Source organism: Coregonus clupeaformis, chromosome 20, assembly GCF_020615455.1.
Source record: "Coregonus clupeaformis isolate EN_2021a chromosome 20, ASM2061545v1, whole genome shotgun sequence".
Lineage (NCBI taxonomy): Eukaryota > Metazoa > Chordata > Actinopteri > Salmoniformes > Salmonidae > Coregonus > Coregonus clupeaformis.
In genome coordinates, this window is record NC_059211.1 from 41,640,482 (window position 1) to 41,663,401 (window position 22,920).

General features: G+C 43.1%; 1 protein-coding gene across 1 annotated transcript; it reads right to left on the bottom strand.

The window, feature by feature from the left end:
* On the bottom strand, nucleotides 1-3,464 carry LOC121532691 (39S ribosomal protein L55, mitochondrial). Its single transcript, XM_041838473.2, has 3 exons — nucleotides 3,306-3,464; nucleotides 610-811; nucleotides 1-457 (listed from the first exon to the last, which is right to left on the bottom strand). The coding sequence occupies exons 1-3, from the start codon at nucleotides 3,347-3,349 to the stop codon at nucleotides 305-307; spliced, it is 399 nt and encodes a 132-aa protein (XP_041694407.1). The 5' UTR covers nucleotides 3,350-3,464; the 3' UTR covers nucleotides 1-304.
* Nucleotides 3,465-22,920: the final 19,456 nt, after the last annotated feature.

The window sequence follows — 22,920 nt, forward strand, 5'->3', positions numbered from 1 at the left end:
GTCTTTGTCAGTGGGCAAACGTACAAAATCAGCAGGGGATCAAATACTTTTTTCCCTCACTGTATGTGTGTGCTGTATGCTCTGTTCAACAGCGATCAAACATACTGACTATTATGCATGTCCTTATATGGTCACAAAATTATTTCTGTAGTGAATAAAACTACAAGTTATCATTCAGATCAAATGTATTACCAATATGGGATAAAGATGATGTACATCTACAAATAATATGATATGCATTTTTTTGGTATATATACATTCATGGCAGAACAGTAAAGTTAAATAGCTACAACAACAGGCTCTATCACTTCTTCTTCCAAAACTTGATGTAATCATCAGCTTTGAAATCAACCTCGAATTCCACCGTCCTCTGCTTAATAGCTCCCTTCTTGGGATCCCGCTTCCGCATCATGATTTTCCTTTCTTCCTCTGAGAGTGTATTTATGTCCACAGGCATCTGAAGGGATACAATACAAAATCATCACAATCAGTCTCACAATCTGTCCGAATAGCATTCAAATGTAGTATTCCTGAATAGCCAAAAGCGGCAAAAATGTATCAATCCAAAAAGGCATTCTCTCAATTTGTCTCCATTTCAAGGATGCTTACCATGAGTATCCTCTTGGGCTCCTTGTACCTAATGTTAATTGTGGAACCATCGGGTTGTATGAGCAATACAGGATACAATCTTTCATACTTCTGTCGACTGCATCGTACAATTGATGTCTTGTTGGAGTTGTGCTGGGTGGTCGCTGTGTGTAAAGTTGATGCAGGAAGGAAATGCCTCTGGGCAACCACCTCTTGTAGACATCTAAAAAGACAAAGCATTTTCAATGTTCAAATGATTAAGATCTAGAAAGGATCTAGAAACTAATATAAAAGCGTAATGCAAATGTACTCAGAAACTAGTTAGCTAGTTCATCCCAAGCTGTCAGTTATACGTGTTAGCTAGCTAGCTCTGATCCAGGGCGTTACGTGCGGCTTTAGCCTTCAATGCCCAGCATCTTCCCATTCATTCCGCCGTAGAGGATGAATATATTTGTTTGATTTTCGTTAGGCTTCAATATACACTATGACCAAAAGTATGTGGATACCTGCTTGTCGAAAATCATGGGCATTAATATGGATTTGGTCCCCCCTTTGCTGCTATAACAGCCTCCACTCTTCTGGGAAGGCCTTCCACTAGATGTTGGAACATTGCTGTGGGGACTTGCTTCCATTCAGCCACAAGAGCATTAGTGAGGTCGAGCACTGATGTTGTGCGATTAGGCCTGGCTCGCAGTCGGCGTTCCAATTCATCCCAAAGGTGTTCGATGGGGTTCAGGTCAGGGCTCTTCCACATGCAGGCCAGTCAAGTTCTTCCACACCGATTGACAAAATATTTCTGTATGGACCTCGCTTTGTGCACGGGGACATTGTCATGCTGAAACAGGAAAGGGCCTTCCCCAAACTGTTGCCACAAAGTTGGAAGCACAGAATTGTCTAGAATGTCATTGTATGCTGCAGTGTTAAGATTTCCCTTCACTGGAACTAAGAGGCTTAGGCCGAACCATGAAAAACAGCCACAGACCATTATTCCTCCTCCACCAAACTTTACAGTTGGCACTATGCATTCGGGCAGGTAGCGTTCTCCTGGCATCCACCAAACCCAGATTCGTCCTGCCAGATGGTGAAGCGTGATTCATCACTCCTGAGAGCCTGTTTCCACTGCTCCAGAGTCCAATGGCGGTGGGCTTTACACCACTCCAGCCGACGCTTGGCATTGCGCATGGTGTTCTTAGGCTTGGTGCAGCTGCTCGGCCGTGGAAACCCATTTCATGAAGCTCCCGACGAACAGTTATTGTGCTGACGTTGCTTCCAGAGGCAGTTTGGAACTCGGTAGTGAGTGTTGCAACCGAGGACAGACGCTTCAGCACTCGGCGGTCCAGTTCTGTGAACTTGTGTGGCCTACCACTTCGCGGCTGAGCCGTTGTTGCTCCTAGATGTTTCCATTCACAATAACAGCACTTACAGTTGACCGGGGCAGCTCTAGCAGGTCAGAAATTTGACAAACTGACTTGTTGGAAAGGTGGCATCCTATGACGGTGCCACGTTGAAAGTCACTGAGCTCTTCAGTAAGGCCATTCTACTGCCAATGTTTGTCTATGGAGATTGCATGGCGGTGTGCTCGATTTTATAGACCTGTCAGCAACAGGTGTGGCTGAAATAGCTGAATCCACTAATTTGAAGGGGTGTCCACATACTTTTGTATATATAGTGTACTTTCGTTACTCAGTGCTGGCAAACTTTTCTCTCTATGCGCAAGTCGTTGTTTCTCCGAAATAAACCACTTTTAGTAGCAATGATATCCTTCGCCACTGTCTTTGATTAAAGCGGCAATCAGCATTTGAAACAATAACAAAGTGTCCTCCCCACCCATTTTGGTAAAAAGCTGAGGGATAGGGCTCTCAAATTCATAGACAGGGCTATGGATGGACAATTCATTATATAAAAATAATAGTTTTAAGCATATTTTGAGGCTATATATTGTTTGTTTACATTTGCTTTGTTTGCAAACATTGGAGTGAAACAAACTTATAGTTTGGGTTCTGATGGGGTACAACAGTTGAACTAAGCTCATGAGACATTTATAAGTTATATTCTTCAAGAATCAAATGGGTACATTTCATTAAAACAGTAGTCCAAAATGGATGAAGCTACTGCAGACTAAAACAAATAAATCAGATGACATATTTAAGGAGAGCAAATCAATATACAATCCCGAAATTGGTTCCTGCATGAACCGCCCCCCTTAAGCACCCCATTGGTTCCTGCATGAACGACTACCTTCGAGCACGACATCTGCATGCTTGTGTGACACTTTTGAATGTGGGTCAAAAGGGAAATAAAAGTATTATCTGGTCACTGGTAGACAGTGTCCTTCGCTACCGCCTACCGAACACCTGCCCTCACGGTTGTTTAATATGGGAAAACAGTTCCCGACAGGCGGGAGGCTGGAGCGACACACCGTGTGCTACTGTCGTCCCCACCTGCTGTACCCGAGAACACCGTGCCCGACAGGCGTGGGCCAAGGACACTGTCTGTTAGTTGGCGACACCCTGTGCTAGTTTGCACACGCTGTCGCCCCGCCTGCTGTGTACCGGAATGGTGAAGTCGCTTCCGGATACGGTAGACTCCTCAACCTCACCACTATGGAAAGATGCAGAGCGTTGAAGAAGGCTCAAGCCGTACGTAACGCACTGGACCAGAGCTGCTAGCTAACGTGCGTTCAATTGCATTTCAAAACCAACGGGTAGTTTATTTACCTGTTTAAAACTCTCGTCGACGTCCATACTTTCAGTAGGGCCATGTCGGATTTTAGCGTTTTTATCAACGAAACATACAATTTGTTTGGTATGTTATTTATCTCGCTATAAAACGTTACGTTTTTAGAGAAGTCATGCGGAGTTGTCCGGTAAATAAACGACGTCAGGGAACAATTACCAAACAAATAGTTCCTACTTGTGATATCCTGTGTGTGAATACGGTCACTGGTTTGAATTAAATCAAATGTCAACCTTTCACAACAATTTAATATATTTGAGCTTATTAAAGAAGATGAATTATCAACTTCATGCATAAATGTATACATTATAACTATAATTTATTCCCAGTAATAGTAATATTCTCTGTATGTGTGTAGTTCAGTCCTCCTGGGATGTTTGTTGGCAGGGAACTACAGCTTGAGGAGCCGGCTGGTAATGCCAAAGACAATAAAGTATGAAGATAGGCAGAAACTAGCCTGAGTACCAGTTCGACTCCTTGCCACCCCTTGTCATTGCCAATGAGACTAGCCTTTCGGCAATCTCAACGTTCAATATAGCACGCCAGTTTGTAGTCCTAAAACCCGGAAATAAATTACCTCTGGTTCGTTCAGCCATCCCATGGGATTTTATTTTTTCCCACCTTTATTTAATCAGGGAAGCCAGTTGAGAACAAGTTCTCATTTACAACTGCGACCTGGCAAAGATAAAGCAAAGCAGTGCGATAAAAACAACAACAACACAGTGATACATATGGGATAAACAAAACATACAGTCAAAAACACAATAGAAAAATAGAACATGTATATACAGTGTGTGCAAATGTAGTAAGTTATGGAGGTAAGGCAATACATAGGCCATAGTGCAAAATAATTACAATTTAGTATTAACACTGGAACGATAGATGTGCAGAAGATGATGTGCAAATAGAGATTGTGCGGTGCAAATGAGCAAAATAAATAGCAATATGAGGATGAGGTAGTTGGGTGGGCTAATTACAGATGGGCTGTGTACAGGTGCAGTGATCGGTAAGCTGCTCTGACAACTGATGCTTAAAGTTAGTGAGGGAGATAAGAGTCTCCAGTTCAGAGATTTTTGCAGTTCGTTCCAGTCATTGGCAGCAGAGAACTGGAAGGAATGGCGGCCAAAGGAGGTGTTGGCTTTGGGGATGACCAGTAAGATATACCTGCTGGAGTGCATACTACGGGTGGGTGTTGCTATGGTGACCAATGATCTAAGATAAGGCAGGGATTTGCCTAGAAGTGATTTATAGATGACCTGGAGCCAGTGGGTTTGGCGACGAATATGTAGTGAGGGCCAGCCAACGAGAGCGTACAGGTCACAATGGTGGGTAGTATATGGGGCTTTGGGGACAAAATGGATGGCACTGTGATAGACAACATCCAATTTGCTGAGTAGAGTGTTGGAGGCTATTTTGTAAATGACATCGCCGAAGTCAAGGATCGGTAGGATAGTCAGTTTTACGAGGGCATGTTTGGCAGCATGAGTGAAGGAGGCTTGTTGCGAAATAGGAAGCCGATTCTAGATTTAACTTTGGATTGGAGATGCTTAATATGAGTCTGGAAGGAGAGTTTACAGTCTAACCAGACACTTATGGTATTTGTAGTTGTCCACATATTCTAAGTCAGACCCGCCGAGAGTAGTGATTCTAGTCAGGCGGGAGGGTGCAAGCAGCGTTCGATTGAAGAGCATGCATTTAGTTTTACTAGCGTTTAAGAGCAGTTGGAGGCTACGGAAGGAGTGTTGTATGGCACTGAAGCTCGTTTGGAGGTTTGTTAACACAGTGTCCACTGAAGGGCCAGATGTATACAAAATGGTGTCGTCTGCGTAGAGGTGGATCTGAGAGTCACCAGCAGCAGGAGCGACATCATTGATATACACAGAGAATAGAGTCGGCCCGAGAATTGAACCCTGTGGCACCCCCATAGAGCCTGCCAGAGGTTCAGAAAACAGGCCCTCCGATTTGACACATTGAACTCTATCTGAGAAGTAGTTGGTGAACCAGGCGAGGCAGTCATTTGAGAAACCAAGGCTATTTAGTCTGCCAATAAGAATGCGGTGATTGACAGAGTCGAAAGCCTTGGCCAGGTCGATGAAGACCGCTGCACAGTACTGTCTTTTATCGATCACGATTATAATATCGTTTAGGACCTTGAGCATGGCTGAGGTGCACCCATGACCAGCTCGGAAACCAGATTGCATAGCGGAGAAGGTATGGTGGGATTCGAAATGGTCGGTGATCTGTTTGTTAACTTGGCTTTCAAAAACTTTCGAAAGGCAGGGCAGGATGGATATAGGTCTGTAACAGTTTGGATCTAGAGTGTCACACCCTTTGAAGAGGGGGATGACCACGGCAGCTTTCCAATCTCTGGGGATCTCAGACGATACGAAAGAGAGGTTGAACAGGCAAGTAATAGGGGTTGCGACAATTTCGGTGGCAAATTTTAGAAAGAAAGGGTCCAGATTGTCTAGCCCAGCTGATTTGTAGGGGTCCAGATTTTGCAGCTCTTTCAGAACATCAGCTGTCTGAATTTGGGTGAAGGAGAAGCGGGGGGGCATGGGCATGTTGCAGAGGGTGCAGAGCTGGTGGCCGGGGTAGGGGTAGCCAGGTGGAAAGCATGGCCAGCCATAGCAAAATGCTTGTTGAAATTCTCGATTATCGTAGATTTATCGGTGGTGACAGTGTTTCCTAGCCTCAGAGCAGTGGGCAGCTGGGAGGAGGTGCTCTTATTCTCCATGGACTTTAAAGTGTCCCAAAACATTTTGGAATTAGTGCTACAGGATGCACATTTCTGTTTGAAAAAGCTAGCCTTTGCTTTCCTAACTGATTGTGTATATTGGTTCCTGACTTCCCTGAAAAGTTGCATATCGCGGGGGCTGTTCGATGCTAATGCAGTACGCCACAGGATGTTTTTGTGCTGGTCAAGGGCAGTCAAGTTTGGGGTGAACCAGGGGCTATATCTGTTCTTAGTTCAGAATTTTTTGAATGGGGCATGCTTATTTAAGATGGGGAGGAAAGCACTTTTAAAGAACAACCAGGCATCCTCTACTGACGGAATGAGGTCAATATCCATCCAGGACACCCGGGCCAGGTCAATTAAAAAGGCCTGCTCACTAAAGTTTTTTAGGGAGCGTTTGACAGTGATGAGGGGTGGTTGTTTGACCGTGGACCCATTACGGACGCAAGCAATGAGGCAGTGATTGCTGAGATCCTGGTTGAAGACAGCGGGGGTGTATTTAGAGGGTAAATTAGTCAGGATGATATCTATGAGGGTGCCCATGTTTACGGATTTAGGGTTGTACCTGGTAGGTTTCTTGATAATTTGTGTGAGATTGAGGGCATCTAGTTTAGATTGTAGGACGGCCGGGGTGTTAAGCATATCCCAGTTTAGGTCACCAAGCAGTATGAACTCTGAGAATATGGGGGGCAATCAATTCACATATGGTGTCCAGGGCACAGCTGAGGGCTGAGGGGGGTCTGTAGCAAGCGGCAACAGTGAGAGACTTATTTCTGGAAAGGTGGATTTTTAGAAGTAGAAGCTTAAACTGTTTGGGCACAGACCTGGATAGTATGATAGAGCTCTGCAGGCTATCTCTACAGTATATTGCAACTCCGCCCCCTTTGGCAGTTCTATCTAGACGGAAAATGTTGTAGTTGGGGATGGACATTTCTGAATTTTTGGTGGCCTTCCTAAGCCAGGATTCAGACACTGCTAGAACATCAGGGTTGGCGGAGTGTGCTAACGCAGTGAATAACTCAAACTTAGGGAGGAGGCTTCTAATGTTAACATGCAAGAAACCAAGGCTTTTACGGTTACAGAAGTCAACAAATGATAGTGCCTGGGGAGTAGGAGTGATACTGGGGGCTACAGGGCCTGGGTAAACCTCTACATCACCAGAGGAATAAGGATACGGCTAAAGACTTTAAGAACTGGTCTTCTAGTGCGTTGGGTACAGAGAATAAAAGGGGCAGATTTGAATGGAAAGAATAGGGTTTTGGAATAAACTCAAAAAATAAGGTCTGAGGTTAACACAGGCTTAGGAGAATTTAAATGTGTTGTTCTATGAAATAATAGAAGTCAGTTAACATGACCTTTATGAATTATGCGACCTTTATGTGATTTATGTGTTTTTTATTATTCCATACATTCTAAAAAATTCACAAAAAGCGATGTTAGCTGATTAAGATTATCGCATAGAACAAAACGTATAAGATCTCCTAAGCCTGTGTTTACCACAGACCTTATTTTCGGCGTTTATCCAAAAACCCTCCAAACACGCCATTCATTTTCCTCATAGGCTTTGTCCAACTGACCATGGCGGAGTTAGTGCCTACAAAAAGACGCCATTACAATTTTCTCAATATGCAGCCGGATTTACGGCGCAGTTGCTGATTGGTAGTTGGAAATTTACATTTTTTCCCACGACAACGTTATGGAACATGGGGTGCGCGCAAATTTGGCGATATATCCACTTCATTTTCAAACGTTGCTATGGGCTCAGCCAAACAACGGAATTTATGGATTTGACTTCCGCTTTACTTCCCTAATGCAGTGCAGCAGTGGCAAACATGCCAGAGTAAATTATTTGAAGTAGTCCATTTATATAGTATACAAGTCAAGTAAATAAGTATAAGTGTAAGTGTAATTTTATATTTATTTCATTAAAGTTTGCTAATGTTAACTAGACCTACTAGTAAGCTAGTTCTGTTGTGATAAATAACATTAGTTGTGTTGTGTCAGAGTTAAGGGCCATCCACCAAGCCAATAATTATAAAGATAACTATAATTATATAACTATAGGCTACATAACTATACAACTTTGGTGAGCATCCACACTAGAGGAAAGTTCATCATTTATTGTTCTACAGTCCTACACCTGTCAACTGATCAACGCATCCTACTGCACGCTGCCTATTAATAAAGGTGGTATAAACATCAGACCATTCATGAGGTCTCTAACGCACAGATACTGGTTCAGACCATTTAGTGCTTTCAGGGTGTGTTCATCGTCATAGTGACAACTGCAAATAATACTTGAAAAATAATATATTAACTCGTATTTAAATGTAGCAATTCAACAACAAACGCCATTTAGCCTGCACATTTATTACAGCATGTAATTGCCTCATTGCTCAAGTGATTTCCATTTTTCTTGTCAGGACTTCCGCCGAGGCTGCCTCCCCTCCTTGTTCGGGCAGGTTTCGGCGTTCGGCGTCACCGGCTTACTAGCTACTGCCGATCCATTTATCATCACTCCATTTGTCTTGTCTTCAATCACACACACATGGTCCTTATTCCCTCATTAGTCATTGTATACGTGTTCCCTCTGCTTCCTTGTCTGTGTGGGTGATTGTTTGTTGTGGAGGTCGGTGGAGCGCGTGTATTTTGTATTCAACGGGAGTTTTCCCGTGTGCCTAGTATTTTCCAGTGCGCCTGTTTAGTGCCCTGGAGTGTGTTTTACGGATTTCTGCATAAACCTGTATTTTGCGGATTAAAGCCTGTTATTCTGTGATTTACCCTCCTGCGCCTGACTTCTTCATCACCACCTCATCACATTTCTAATGGTTGTCAATTCCTATGGGTCTTCATTTTCACTGTGCTCATCTCTCTGTCTGTCCTGTGCAACTATTTTCAATGCATCAGTGCAACAACGTTATCATAACCGGACAAAAGTGATCACACCAATGCACTTTCTCTCCTCAACATTCCTCGAAATGCATTTTCAATGCTGTAGGCCTGTTTTACATTCAGCAATTAGCAAGACCAAGCCTGCTTCTTTCCCCAAATAGGCTATTAGGCCTAGTATAAAAAATTATTAAATGTCCTAATGCTTTTACTATAGCTTTTCCTGGGATTTCCTGGCTTGTATAGCCCAGGGGTAGGCAACCCTGTTCCTGGAGTGTCGCAGGTACTGCAGGATTTTGTTCCAACTAGGCATCACACCTGACCAACTGAGCCAATTGATCCGTTCAGTGATTGCCTAAGTAGTGCATTCCTCCAGGCTGAGCTCTATGGTCCCCTGGCACGCTAAACTCCACTATTGATTAAGGTTAGGCCTTGTTTTTAGACAATACAATTATTATACCTGGGCTACAACAACAAAGTGCAATGAAGAATGTATTATTGTTATCAAGTGAGTACACAATTATTGTCCATAGGCTGTGAACTGCAGTAATGTTGGCTAATTTGAATAACTGCTCAAAAGTCCTGTTTTGTTTCATGCCAAAATAACTGCATAGGCCTACAGCCTAGGCCTGATTATGCAACCATTTGGATCAGTTTGGGTCTATTCTCAACGGTTTAGAAGGTCCAGAAAGGGACATTAGCAGGCCACTCATATGATGTATTTTGTCAGGATGTAACCCAGTGTTAAGATTGGCCTATAGCAGTAGCGGTGCGTGGGTAAAATCACTGGGGAAGCCACCCAAAAAAAGCCATATTACAACCTATGTGTTGTAATTGCCACAACTGCACCACCAGTCTGTGTTGATCCTGGGGATGGGTTGGGGCTGTGGTCCAGCTACTGCTGAGGCTTCGGTGGCTAGAGGGCCGTGGACATCTCAAGCTCAATTTACCAAAATTATTCGTCAGAATACTCAGGCTCCAATAAATAAGGTTTGACGACACCATCGGCGCCCAACTAGTAGTTCTCTTCATCACTGCGAGTATTTCGTCGTCAGACATACACTACCAGTCAAAAGTTTGGACACACCTACTCATTCAAGGGCTTTTCTTTATTTTTACTATTTATTACATTGTAGAATAATAGTGAAGATATCAAAACTATGTAATAACACATATGGAATCATGTAGTAACCAAAAAAGTGTTAAACAAATAAACATTTATTTTAATTTTGAGATTCTTCAAATAGCCACCCATTGCCTTGATGACGGCTTTGCATACTCTTGGCATTCTCTCAACCAGCTTCATGAGGTAGTCACCTAGAATGCATTTCAATTAACAGGTGTGCCTTCTTAAAAGATAATTTGTGGAATTTCTTTCCTTCTTAATGCGTTTGAGCCAGTCAGTGTATGTTGTGACAAGGTATAGGGGGTATTCCGAAGATATTCCTATTTGGTAAAAGACCAAGTCCATATTGTGGCAAGAACAGCTCAAATAAGCAAAGAGAAACAACAGTCCATCATTACTTTAAGACATGAAGGTCAGTCAATACGGAACATTTCAAGAACGTTGAACGTTTCATCAAGTGCAGTTGCAAAAACCATCAAGCGCTATGATGAAACTGGCTCTCATGAGGACCGCCACAGGAAATGAAGACCCAGAATTACCTCTGCTGCAGAGGATAAGTTAATTAGAGTTAACGGCACCTCAGATTGCAGCCCAAATAAATGCTTCACAGAGTTCAAGTAACAGACACATCTCAACATCAACTGTTCAGAGGAGACTGTGTGAATCAGGCCTTCATGGTCGAATTGCTGCAAAGAAACCACTACTAAAGGACACCAATAAGAAGAAGAGACTTGCTTGGGCCAAGAAACACGAGCAATGGACATTAGACCGGTGGAAATTTGTCCTTTGGTATGGAGTCCAAATTGGAGATTTTTGGTTCCAACCGCTGTGTCTTTGTGAAATGAGGTGTGGGTGAATGTATGATCTCTGCATGTGTATTTCCCATCGTAAAGCATGGAGGAGGAGGTGTTATGGTGTGGGGGTGCTTTGCTGGTGACATTGTCTGTGATTTATTTACGCCATCCCATCTGGTTTGGGCTTACAATAATGGGACTATCATTTGTTTTTCAACAGGACAATGACCCAACACACCTCCAGGCTGTGTAAGGGCTATTTTACCAAGAATGAGAGTGATGGAGTGCTGCATCAGATGACCTGGCCTCCACAATCCCCTGACCTCAACCCAATTGAGATGGTTTGGGATGAGTCGGACCGCAGAGTGAAGGAAAAGCAGCCAACAAGTGCTCAGCATATGTGGGAACTCCTTCAAGACTGTTGGAAAAGCATTCCAGGTGAAGCTGGTTGAGAGAATGCCAAGATATGTGTTATTCCATAGTCTATTATTCTACAATGTAGAAAATAGTAAAAATAAAGAAAAACCCTGGAATGAGTAGGTGTGTCCAAACTTTTGACTGGTACTGTATTTGTAGGTTGTTTACTTTGTATAGCTAATGTGTAACGCTGTTTTCACTTGCATCTGTGAATAAGGGCATAGCGTGCAGTTTCTACATAATAGGGATTCCCCTGAGAGCGCACATGCGCAGTTGTTACCCATCTTCGCTGCTGTGGCAGTCAGCTACATAAAATAATGATATAAAATAATCGCAAATGTTTTAGGTGGAAAAGTACACATTTCCTGACTCAAAACCGATAGTACTTTTGACAGAAATAGCTCATTCGGCCGTATGCTTTCAATATAACAACGAATTTGTCCATACTTCGCGGTTTTCTGAATCATGAATTCACTGGCAACACATCAGAGCGAGGCCTGCATCCAGCAACGTCACGAGTCACATGACCGGTTTTTGCAGCTGTTACAGTAGAGCACTAGAGGGAGAGAGAGGGGAAGAGGGCAAACTCCACTGAACTAGTTTCAATGTATGGAATCACTTGGGAGTTTCTGGATTTCGGGTAAACTCCTCCTTTAACTAAATTCAACACTCTCTCATTGACCACCATAAAAAAAACTCCACCTGCTGGAGAAGACAGATTTTGGGCCTAGTTATCCCTTTGGCTTCGCCGCTTCCTCTCTGGTGGTAATGCTGTAGCCAGAAAACAAGGCTCCCTAAACTGTGCTCCTCAGGCTTGTGTTTGTTAATACATTATGGATAGTTGAAATGTTTTCCTTCAATCATCAATCCTCTCAGTCCATACTCCCTGTTCACTCACGACTGTGTGGCTTTGCACGACACCAACTCCATCATCAAGTTTGCTGACGACATCACGGTTGTAGGCAGGGGCGGTGTGTTCAATAGGGCGATATGGGCGACGCACTGCCAAACGGGAAAAGGAAGGGATTTTTTTTCTAATCAATTATATCACGGCAACAGTAGTTATCAGTGTTGTAATCTAGACGTCTGATCTGCCACAGTGCCACTAAATGTCCAATCAGGCTAAAGTCGTGCTTCAAATGGCCCCCCTTTTGGGGCGATTTCAGTCAGGTTGAAAATCGCCCAGAAGTCTGTCATAGACTCCCATGTAAAATCTATTTTTTTCAAATATCAGAGCTTTCAATACAATCTCTATGGGTTTCTGAGGGCTTGCACTTACGCGCTTCGTCATACGTAACATAACCATGAACGTAACTAAGAAAAGAGCGGGTAGCAGCGTCAATCAATTCACTATTACTGTCAAAATGGCTAGGCTTCAGTGCAACTCGATTGTGTCTTTGAAAGAAGTTCCTTTTTGTCGGCGAACAAATGAAGATAAATTGGCAACGAAACAATTAGGACCCCAGACCAAATTTAATAATTCAACAGGTTTCTACTAAAGGGGGGAAGTCCTACACCCGAGGATTTTCCAAAAATTGGTACGAACGAAAAACCTGGCTAGCAGGCTGCGATGTAGCTAATGCAGTCTTCTGCTACCCCCTGCTTACTCTTTCACCCTGAAGGCGGCACGGCAGACAGCACTGCTTGGACAGCGGCTGGTGTGTAACGGACATGCACCATCTTTCAGGAAAGATTAAGAAACATGAGCTGTCAAAGACCCACATGGATAGCTGTTTGAGATTGTCTGCTTTGGGGAGAGTGAACATTCCCACTCAACTGGATGAGGGATACAGGCTAGCTGTCCGCCGCCACAACGATGAGGTTAGTGTTGATAATCACAAGTTTACTGGAGAACTGAAACTGACAAGGCTGACAAGATAGGACCCTTTTGTCCATTGTTATTGGATAGGAACAGAACTTATAACCAGCTCCTGACCTAAATAGATCTTAGCACAACATTTTACTCAACATATCATATTCCATATTCACTATAACAAATATATTTACTACGACATTAGCAAGAACCGCCACATCCTCAGCCGGCTAATCCAGTGTGTGAAGTTTTTGCGGAGTGTTTGAGTTAGCTTTGCGAGGCAAAGATGAAACTGAGGGCTCCACCAACCCTGGTAAGCCAACACTTTTGAGATCAGTCAATAAATGCTTCTGGTATTGACTTATATGCTGCCCCTGTCTTCATGTTGTTGCTGGACATATCTTTTTTTAAATGTGTGTAGGTCACCTAAATCATCAGAAAAATTGCCCCCCCTGAGAATTTTTTCAGGAGCCGCCACTGGTTGTAGGCCTGATAACCAACAATGACGAGTCAGCCTATAGGGAGGAGGTAAGTGAACTGGCATTTTGCTGTCATGACAACAACCTCTCCCTCAATGTCAGCAAAACAAAGGAGTTGATTGTTGATTTCAGGAAGCAGAGGAGGGAACACGCCCCAATCCACATCAATGGGACTAAGGTAGAGAGAGTCACAAGTTTTAAGTTCCTCGGCATCCACATCACTGAGGACTTGTCATGGACCAACAACATCACCACTCTTGTCAAGAGGGCGCAAAGCGTCTCTACTTCCTAAGGCGGCTGAAGAAATTCGGCATGCCGCCCCGGGTCCTCTCCAAATACTACCGCTGCACCATTGAGAGCATCCTGACCAGTTGCATCAGAGCCTGATACGGGAATTGCTCTGTCCACAACTGCAAGGCCCTCCAGCGGGTGGTGAAGACAGCCCAGTACATCACTGGGACCGTGCTCCCACCCATCCAGGACATCTACTCGAAACGGTGCCTGAGGAAGGCACGCAGCATCATCAAGGACCCCACACACCATCATCAAGGACCCCACACACCCCAGCCACGCAATGTGGTCTCAGAGCATTTCGTATTATTCTGTATGTAAATCCAAGATACTCCATTTAGTAGGATATGTTACGTTTCGTATGGTATGTATTAATTTGTGGATGTTCATCATCCATTTCGTATGATATGTTATGAATTACAATTTGTATGATATGTTACGAATTTCAATTCGTACAATACACTGAGTGTACAAAACATTAAGAACACCTTCCTTATATTGAGTTTCACCCCAACCTTTTGCCCTCAGAACAGCCTCAATCTGTCGGGGCATGGGCTATACAAGGTGTTGAAAGCGTTCCACAGGGATGCTGGCCCATGTTAACTTCAATGCTTCCCACAGTTGTGTCAAGTTGGCTGGATGTCCTTTGGGTGGTGGACCATTCTGCAGCGTTGCAGTTCTTGACACACTCAAAACAGTACGCCTGGTACCTACTACCATACCCCGTTCAAAGGCACTTAAATATTTTGTCTTTCCCATTCACCCTCTGAATGGTACACATACACAATCCATGTCTCAATTGTCTCAGCTTAAAAATCCTTCTTTAACCTGTCTCCTCCCCTTCATCTACACTGATTGAAGTGGATTTAACAAGTGACATCAATAAGGGATCCTAGCTTTCACCTGGTCAGTCTATGACATGGAAAGAACAGGTGTTTGTAATGTTTTGTACACTCAGTGTATGTTACAAACTGCAATTCTTACAATATGTAACAAATTAGCAAAACGTAATATATATTACAAATTTGCTAAACGCATTATATGAAATTGGAATTTGTAACATATCATGTGTTTTGCAAATTAGTTTATATTGTAAATTTTGCTAATTTGTAACATGTTGTACGAATTGCAATTCCTAACATATTGTAAGAAATGCAATTTGTAACATACAGTATCATACGAATTGTAAATCGTAACATATCATACGAAATGGATGATGGACATCCACAAATTAATAAATACCATACGAAATGTAACATATCATACTAAATAGGGTGTCTGGGATTTATGTACAGGATAATACGAAATGCTCTGAGACTACGTTGCAACAGCATGAGGTCTGATACCAACAGGCTCAGAGACTATCTACAGTCGTGGTCAAAAGTTTTGAGAATGACACAAGTATTGGTCTTCACAAAGTTCGCTGCTTCAGTGTTATGAGATATTTTTGTCAGATGTTACTATGGTATACTGAAGTATAATTACAAGCATTCCATAAGTGTCAAAGGCTTTTATTGACAATTACATTAAGTTTATGCAAAGAGTCAATATTTGCAGTGTTGACCCTTCTTTTTCAAGACCTCTGCAACCCGCCTGGCATGCTGTCAATTAACTTCTGGGCCACACCTGACTGATGGCAGTCCATTCTTGCGTAATCAATGCTTGGAGTTTGTAAGAATTTGTAGGTTTTTGTTTGTCCACCCGCCTCTTGAGGATCGACTACAAGTTCTCAATGGGATTAAGGTCTGGGGAGTTTCCTGGCCATGGACCCAAAATGTTGATGTTTTGTTCCCCGAGCCACTTAGTTATCACTTTTGCCTTATGGCAAGGTGCTCCATCATGCTGGAAAAGGCATTGGTCGTCACCAAACTGTTCTTGGATGGTTGGGAGAAGTTGCTCTCGAAGGATGTGTTGGTACCATTCTTTATTCATGGCTGTGTTCTTAGGAAAAATTGTGAGTGAGCCCACTCCCTTGGCTGAGAAGCAACCCCACACATGAATGGTCTCAGGATGCTTTACTGTTGGCATGACACAGGACTGATGGTAGCGCTCACCTTGTCTTCTCCGGACAAGGTGTTTTCCGGATGCCCCAAACAATCGAAAAGGGGATTCATCAGAGAAAATGACTTTACCCCAGTCCTCAGCAGTCCAATCCCTGTACCTTTTGCAGAATATCAGTCTGTCCCTGATTATTATCCTGGAGAGAAGTGGCTTCTTTGCTGACCTTCTTGACACTAGGTCGTCCTCCAAAAGTCTTCGCCTCACTGTGTGTGCAGATGCACTCACACCTGCCTGCTGCCATTCCTGACCAAGCTCTGCACTGGTGGTGCCCCGATCCCGCAGCTGAATCAACTTTAGGAGATGGTCCTGGCGCTTGCTGGACTTTCTTGGGCGCCCTGAAGCCTTCTTCACAACAATTGAACCTCTCTCCTTTAAGTTCTTGATGATCCGATAAATGGTTGATTTAGGTGCAATCTTACTAGCAGCAATATCCTTGCCTGTGAAGCCCTTTTTGTGCAAAGCAATGATGACGGCACGTGTTTCCTTGCAGGTAACCATAGTTAACAGAGGAAGAACAATGATTTCAAGCACCACCCTCCTTTTAAAGCTTCCAGTCTGTTATTCTAACTCAATCAGCATGACAGAGTGATCTCCAGCCTTGTCCTCGTCAACACTCTCACCTGTGTTAACGAGAGAATCACTGACATGATGGCAGCTGGTCCTTTTGTGGCAGGGCTGAAATGCAGTGGAAATGTTTTTTTGGGATTAAGTTCATTTTCATGGCAAAGAGGGACTTTGCAATTAATTGCAATTCATCTGATCACTCTTCATGACATTCTGGAGTATATGCAAATTGCCAACATCAAAACTGAGGCAGCAGACTTTGTGAAAATTAGTACAGTGAGGGAAAAAAGTATTTGATCCGCTGCTGATTTTGTATGTTTGCCCACTGACAAAGAAATGATCAGTCTATAATTTTTATGTTAGGTTTATTTTAACAGTGAGAGACAGAATAACAACAAAAAAATCCAGAAAAACCCATGTCAAAAATTTTATAAATTGATTTGCATTTTAATGAGGGAAATAAGTATTTGACCCCCTTTCAATCAGAAATATTTCTGGCTCCCAGGTGTCTTTTATACAGGTAACGAGCTGAGATTAGGAGCACACTCTTAAAGGGAGTGCTCCTAATCTCAGCTTGTTACCTGTATAAAAGACACCTGTCCACAGAAGCAATCAATCAATCAGATTCCAAATTCTCCACCATGGCCAAGACCAAAGAGCTCTCAAGGATGTCAGGGACAAGATTGTAGACCTACACAAGGCTGGAATGGGCTACAAGACCATCGCCAAGCAGCTTGGTGAGAAGGTGACAACAGTTGGTGCGATTATTCGCAAATGGAAGAAACACAAAATAACTGTCAATCTCCCTCGGCCTGGGGCTCCATGCAAGATCTCACCACGTGGAGTTGCAATAACCATGAGAATGGTGAGGAATCAGCCCAGAACTACACGGGAGGATCTTGTCAATGATCTCAAGGCAGCTGGGACCATAGTAACCAAGGAAACAATTGGTAACACACTACGCCGTGAAGGACTGAAATCCTGCAGCGCCCGCAAGGTCCCCCTGCTCAAGAAAGCACATATACAGGGCCGTCTGAAGTTTGCCAATGAACATCTGATTGATTCAGAGGAGAACTGGGTGAAAGTGTTGTGGTCAGATGAGACCAAAATCGAGCTCTCTGGCATCAACTCAACTCGCCGTGTTTGGAGGAGGAGGAATGCTGGCTATGGCCCCAAGAACACCATCCCCACCGTCAAACATGGAGGTGGAAACATTATGTTTTGGGGGTGTTTTTCTGCTAAGGGGACAGGACAACTTCACCGCATCAAAGGGACGATGGACGGAGCCATGTACCGTCAAATCTTGGGTGACAACCTCCTTCCCACAGCCAGGGCATTGAAAATGGGTTGTGGATGGGTGTTCCAGCATGACAATGACCCAAAACACATGGCCAAGGCAACAAAGGAGTGGCTCAAGAAGAAGCACATTAAGGTCCTGGAGTGGCCTAGCCAGTCTCCAGACCTTAATCCCATAGAGGGAGCTGAAGGTTCGAGTTGCCAAACGTCAGCCTCGAAACCTTAATGACTTGGAGAAGATCTGCAAAGAGGAGTGGGACAAAATCCCTCCTGAGATGTGTGCAAACCTGGTGGCCAACTACAAGAAATGTCTGACCTCTGTGATTGCCAACAAGGGTTTTGCCACCAAGTACTAAGTCATGTTTTGCAGAGGGGTCAAATACTTATTTCCCTCATTAAAATGCAAATCAATTTATAACATTTTTGACATGCGTTTTTCTGGATTTTTTTGTTGTTATTCTGTCTCTCACTGTTCAAATAAACCTATCATTCAAATTATAGACTGATCATGTCTTTGTCAGTGGGCAAACGTACAAAATCAGCAGGGGATCAAATACTTTTTTCCCTCACTGTATTTGTGTCATTCTCAAAACCTTTGACCACGATACAGTGCATTCGGAAAGCATTCAGACCCCTTGCCTATTTCCACATTTTGTTACGTTACAGCCTTATTCTGAAATTGATTAAATTAAATGTTTTCCTCATCAATCTACACACAATACCCCACAATGACAAAGTGAAAACAGGTTTTTAGATTTTTTTGCAAATGTATTAAAAATATTCAGACCCTTTGCTATGAGATTCGAAATTGAGCTAAGGTGCATCCTGTTTCCATTGATCATCCTTGAGATGTTTCTACAACTTGATTGGAGTCCACCTGTGGTAAATTCAATTGATTGGACATGATTTGGAAAGGCACACACTTGTCTATATAAGGTCCCACAGTTGACAGTGCATGTCAGAGCAAAAACCAAGCCACAAGGTCGAAGGAATTGTCCGTAGAGCTCAGAGACAGGATTGTGTCGAGGCACAAATCTGGGGAAGGGTACCAGAAACATTTCTGCAGCATTGAAGGTCCCCAAGAACACAGTGGCCTCCATCATTCTTAAATGGAAGAAGTTTGGAACCACCAAGACTCTTCCTAGAGCTGGCCGCCCGGCCAAACTGAGCAATCGGGGGAGAAGGGCCTTGTTCAGGGAGGTGACCAAGAACCCGATGGTCACTCTGACAGAGCTCCAGAGTTTTTCTGTGGAGATGGGAGAACCTTCCAGAAAGACAATCAGGCCTTTATGGTAGAGTGGCCAGACGGAAGCCACTCCTCAGTAAAAGGCACATGACAGCCCGCTTGGAGTTTGTTGAAAGGCACCTAAAGACTCAGACCATAAGAAACAAGATTTTCTGGTCTGGAAACCAAGATTGAACTCTTTGGCCTGAATGCCAAGTGTCATGTATGGAGGAAACCTGGCACCATCCCTATGGTGAAGCATAGTGGTGGCAGCATCATACTGTGGGGGTGTTTTTCAGCGGCAGGGATGAACTGAGCAAAGTACAGAAAGATAATTGATGAAAACCTGCTCTAGAGCACTCAGGACCTCAGACTGGGGCAAAGGTTCACCTTCCAACAGGACAACATCCCTAAGCACACAGGCAAGACAACGCAGGAGTGGCTTTGGGACAAGTCTGAATGTCCTTGAGTGGCCCAGCCAGAGCCCGGACTTGAACCCGATCGAACATCTCTAGAGAGACCTGAAAATAGCTGTGCAGCAACGCTCCCCATCCAACCTGACAGAGCTTGAGAGGATCTGCAGAGAAGAATGGGAAAAACTCCCCAAATACAGGTGTGCCAAGCTTGTAGCGTCATACCCAGGGAGAATCTAGGCTGTAATCGTTGCCAAAGGTGCTTCAACAAAGTACTGAGTAAAAGGTCTGAATACTTATGTAAATGTGACATAAAAGTTGTTTATTTTTAATAAATTTGAAAACAAATTTTTAAAAACGTTTTTGCTTTGTCATTATGGGGTATTGTGTGTTGAGTGATGAGAGGAAAAAATGATGTAATCAATTTTATAATAAGACTGTAACGTAACAAAATGTGGAAAAGATCAAGGAGTCGAATACTTTCCGAATGCACTGTATCTACAAGCCATCAGGCCGCTGAACTGGACTGACCACCTGCTCTGATTCTCCGTACCTTAGCACACACACATCACAATTGCTGCTACCAGACTCTCTCTTATTATACTGCTCAATTTATACACTTGCCCCCCATTCCTCCCTTCCCCAATACACATTTAAATATTGTACTATTAACTGTGCCTTCCTGTATTAACCTATGTTAAAATGTTGATTCTATTCTACTGCCATTTACTCTATGTTCGTATTCATATTTTTTACTATTTCTTATAGTTGTTGCATTGTCGAGAAGGAACCTGCAAGTAAGCATTTCGTTGGACGATGTATACCATGCATGGACTATCCCGTACACAAGACTAATAAAGCTTGTAACTTGAAACTAGAGTTAACGTGTTAACATATATACAGTGGGGAAAAAAGTATTTAGTCAGCCACCAATTGTGCAAGTTCTCCCACTTAAAAAGATGAGAGAGGCCTGTAATTTTCATCATAGGTACACGTCAACTATGACAGACAAATTGAGAATTTTTTAATCCAGAAAATCACATTGTAGGATTTTTAATGAATTTATTTGCAAATTATGGTGGAAAATAAGTATTTGGTCACCTACAAACAAGCAAGATTTCTGGCTCTCACAGACCTGTAACTTCTTCTTTAAGAGGCTCCTCTGTCCTCCACTCGTTACCTGTATTAATGGCACCTGTTTGAACTTGTTATCAGTATAAAATACACCTGTCCACAACCTCAAACAGTCACACTCCAAACTCCACTATGGCCAAGACCAAAGAGCTGTCAAAGGACACCAGAAACAAAATGTAGACCTGCACCAGGTTGGGAAGACTGAATCTGCAATAGGTAAGCAGCTTGGTTTGAAGAAATCAACTGTGGGAGCAATTATTAGGAAATGGAAGACGTACAAGACCACTGATAATCTCCCTCGATCTGGGGCTCCACGCAAGATCTCACCCCGTGGGGTCAAAATGATCACAAGAACGGTGAGCAAAAATCCCAGAACCACACGGGGGACCTAGTGAATGACCTGCAGAGAGCTGGGACCAAAGTAACAAAGCCTACCATCAGTAACACACTACGCCGCCAGGGACTCAAATCCTGCAGTGCCAGACGTGTCCCCCCTGCTTAAGCCAGTACATGTCCAGGCCCGTCTGAAGTTTGCTAGAGTGCATTTGGATGATCCAGAAGAGGATTGGGAGAATGTCATATGGTCAGATGAAACCAAAATAGAACTTTTTGGTAAAAACTCAACTCGTCGTGTTTGGAGGACAAAGAATGCTGAGTTGCATCCAAAGAACACCATACCTACTGTGAAACATGGGGGTGGAAACATCATGCTTTGGGGCTGTTTTTCTGCAAAGTGACCAGGACGACTGATCCGTGTAAAGGAAAGAATGAATGGGGCCATGTATCATGAGATTTTGAGTGAAAACCTCCTTCCATCAGCAAGGGCATTGAAGATGAAACGTGGCTGGGTCTTTCAGCATGACAATGATCCCAAACACACCGCCCGGGCAACGAAGGAGTGGCTTCGTAAGAAGCATTTCAAGGTCCTGGAGTGGCCTAGCCAGTCTCCAGATCTCAACCCCATAGAAAATCTTTGGAGGGAGTTGAAAATCTGTGTTGCCCAGCGACAGCCCCAAAACATCACTGCTCTAGAGGAGATCTGCATGGAGGAATGGGCCAAAATACCAGCAACAGTGTGTGAAAACCTTGTGAAGACTTACAGAAAAAGTGTTTGACCTGTGTCATTGCCAACAAAGGGTATATAACAAAGTATTGAGAAACGTTTGTTATTGACCAAATACTTATTTTCCACCATAATTTGCAAATAAATTCATAAAAAATCCTACAATGTGATTGTCTGGATTTTTTTTTCTCATTTTGTCTGTCATAGTTGACGTGTACCTATGATGACAATTACAGGCCTCTCTCATCTTTTTAAGTGGGAGAACTTGCACAATTGGTGGCTGACTAAATACTTTTTTTCCCCACTGTATGCCTTGAAGTCACTTGTGTCCTTCTCTGTCAGGGTTTCTATTAGCCTTCTGTCAGCTTGGCCACTTCAATAGGCCACATGTGCAAAGCCATTCACATTCATTTAAGTTTAATTTTCTCTTTTCGCTGAGAAGAGGTAGTATTATAATATTATGTTATTGTATAAAACATCTGCAATGCACCTGCCCTGGTACATCGATTCTATCCACAAAGAAAAATCGTGTAATGCAATATTATCATCAACCACTAGAGAGTGCACAACAATAAGATACTGTTGAGTTTTCTATTACCTCAATTTCGGTCGTCACTAGTTACCACAACCACAAAGTCACAATGTATCTTCTTAAAATCTGATTTTAAACCTAATCCTAACCTTAACCACACTGCTAACCTTATGCCTAACCCTAACCTTAAATGAAGACCAAAAAGCAAATGTTTGGTTTCATGATAGCCAATGTTGACTTTGTGGATGTGGTAACTAGTGGAAACCCCTCAATTTGAGAGGTGTATAACTCTATCAGGGCTTATTGATTCAACTATTGTATTTTATTTTCTGATCAGACCTGTTTGTTGCTATATTTGAGTGTAAGGCCAGCCCATTGCTTTTAAAGTAATGAAACCATGAAAGACAATTTGTTTATGACACAACAAAAAACGTTAAACGCATGGCAGGGCATATTTTTGTTCCCAAGTAGATTCTGATACAACTTTTCTACTGCCAAGGGTATGAGCAGATGTTGGTTGTAATAAGTAACAAGCCCTCTACTTCCCTTCAAAAGCAACGGTTGAAAGTGAACTGTTAGAGATGTGGTGGGTGCATGTGTGTATGTCTCCTCTTTTCATCCCTGGAGGCCAGTTGAAAATAAACATTGATCGTCCAACTGTATTATGATACCTGTTCCTATTTACCTCTTCATATTCGGAACCAATTATTCACTTGAACAAAAGAGGATGAATTGTGTGGCAGGTATTAGTGAATGTTGATA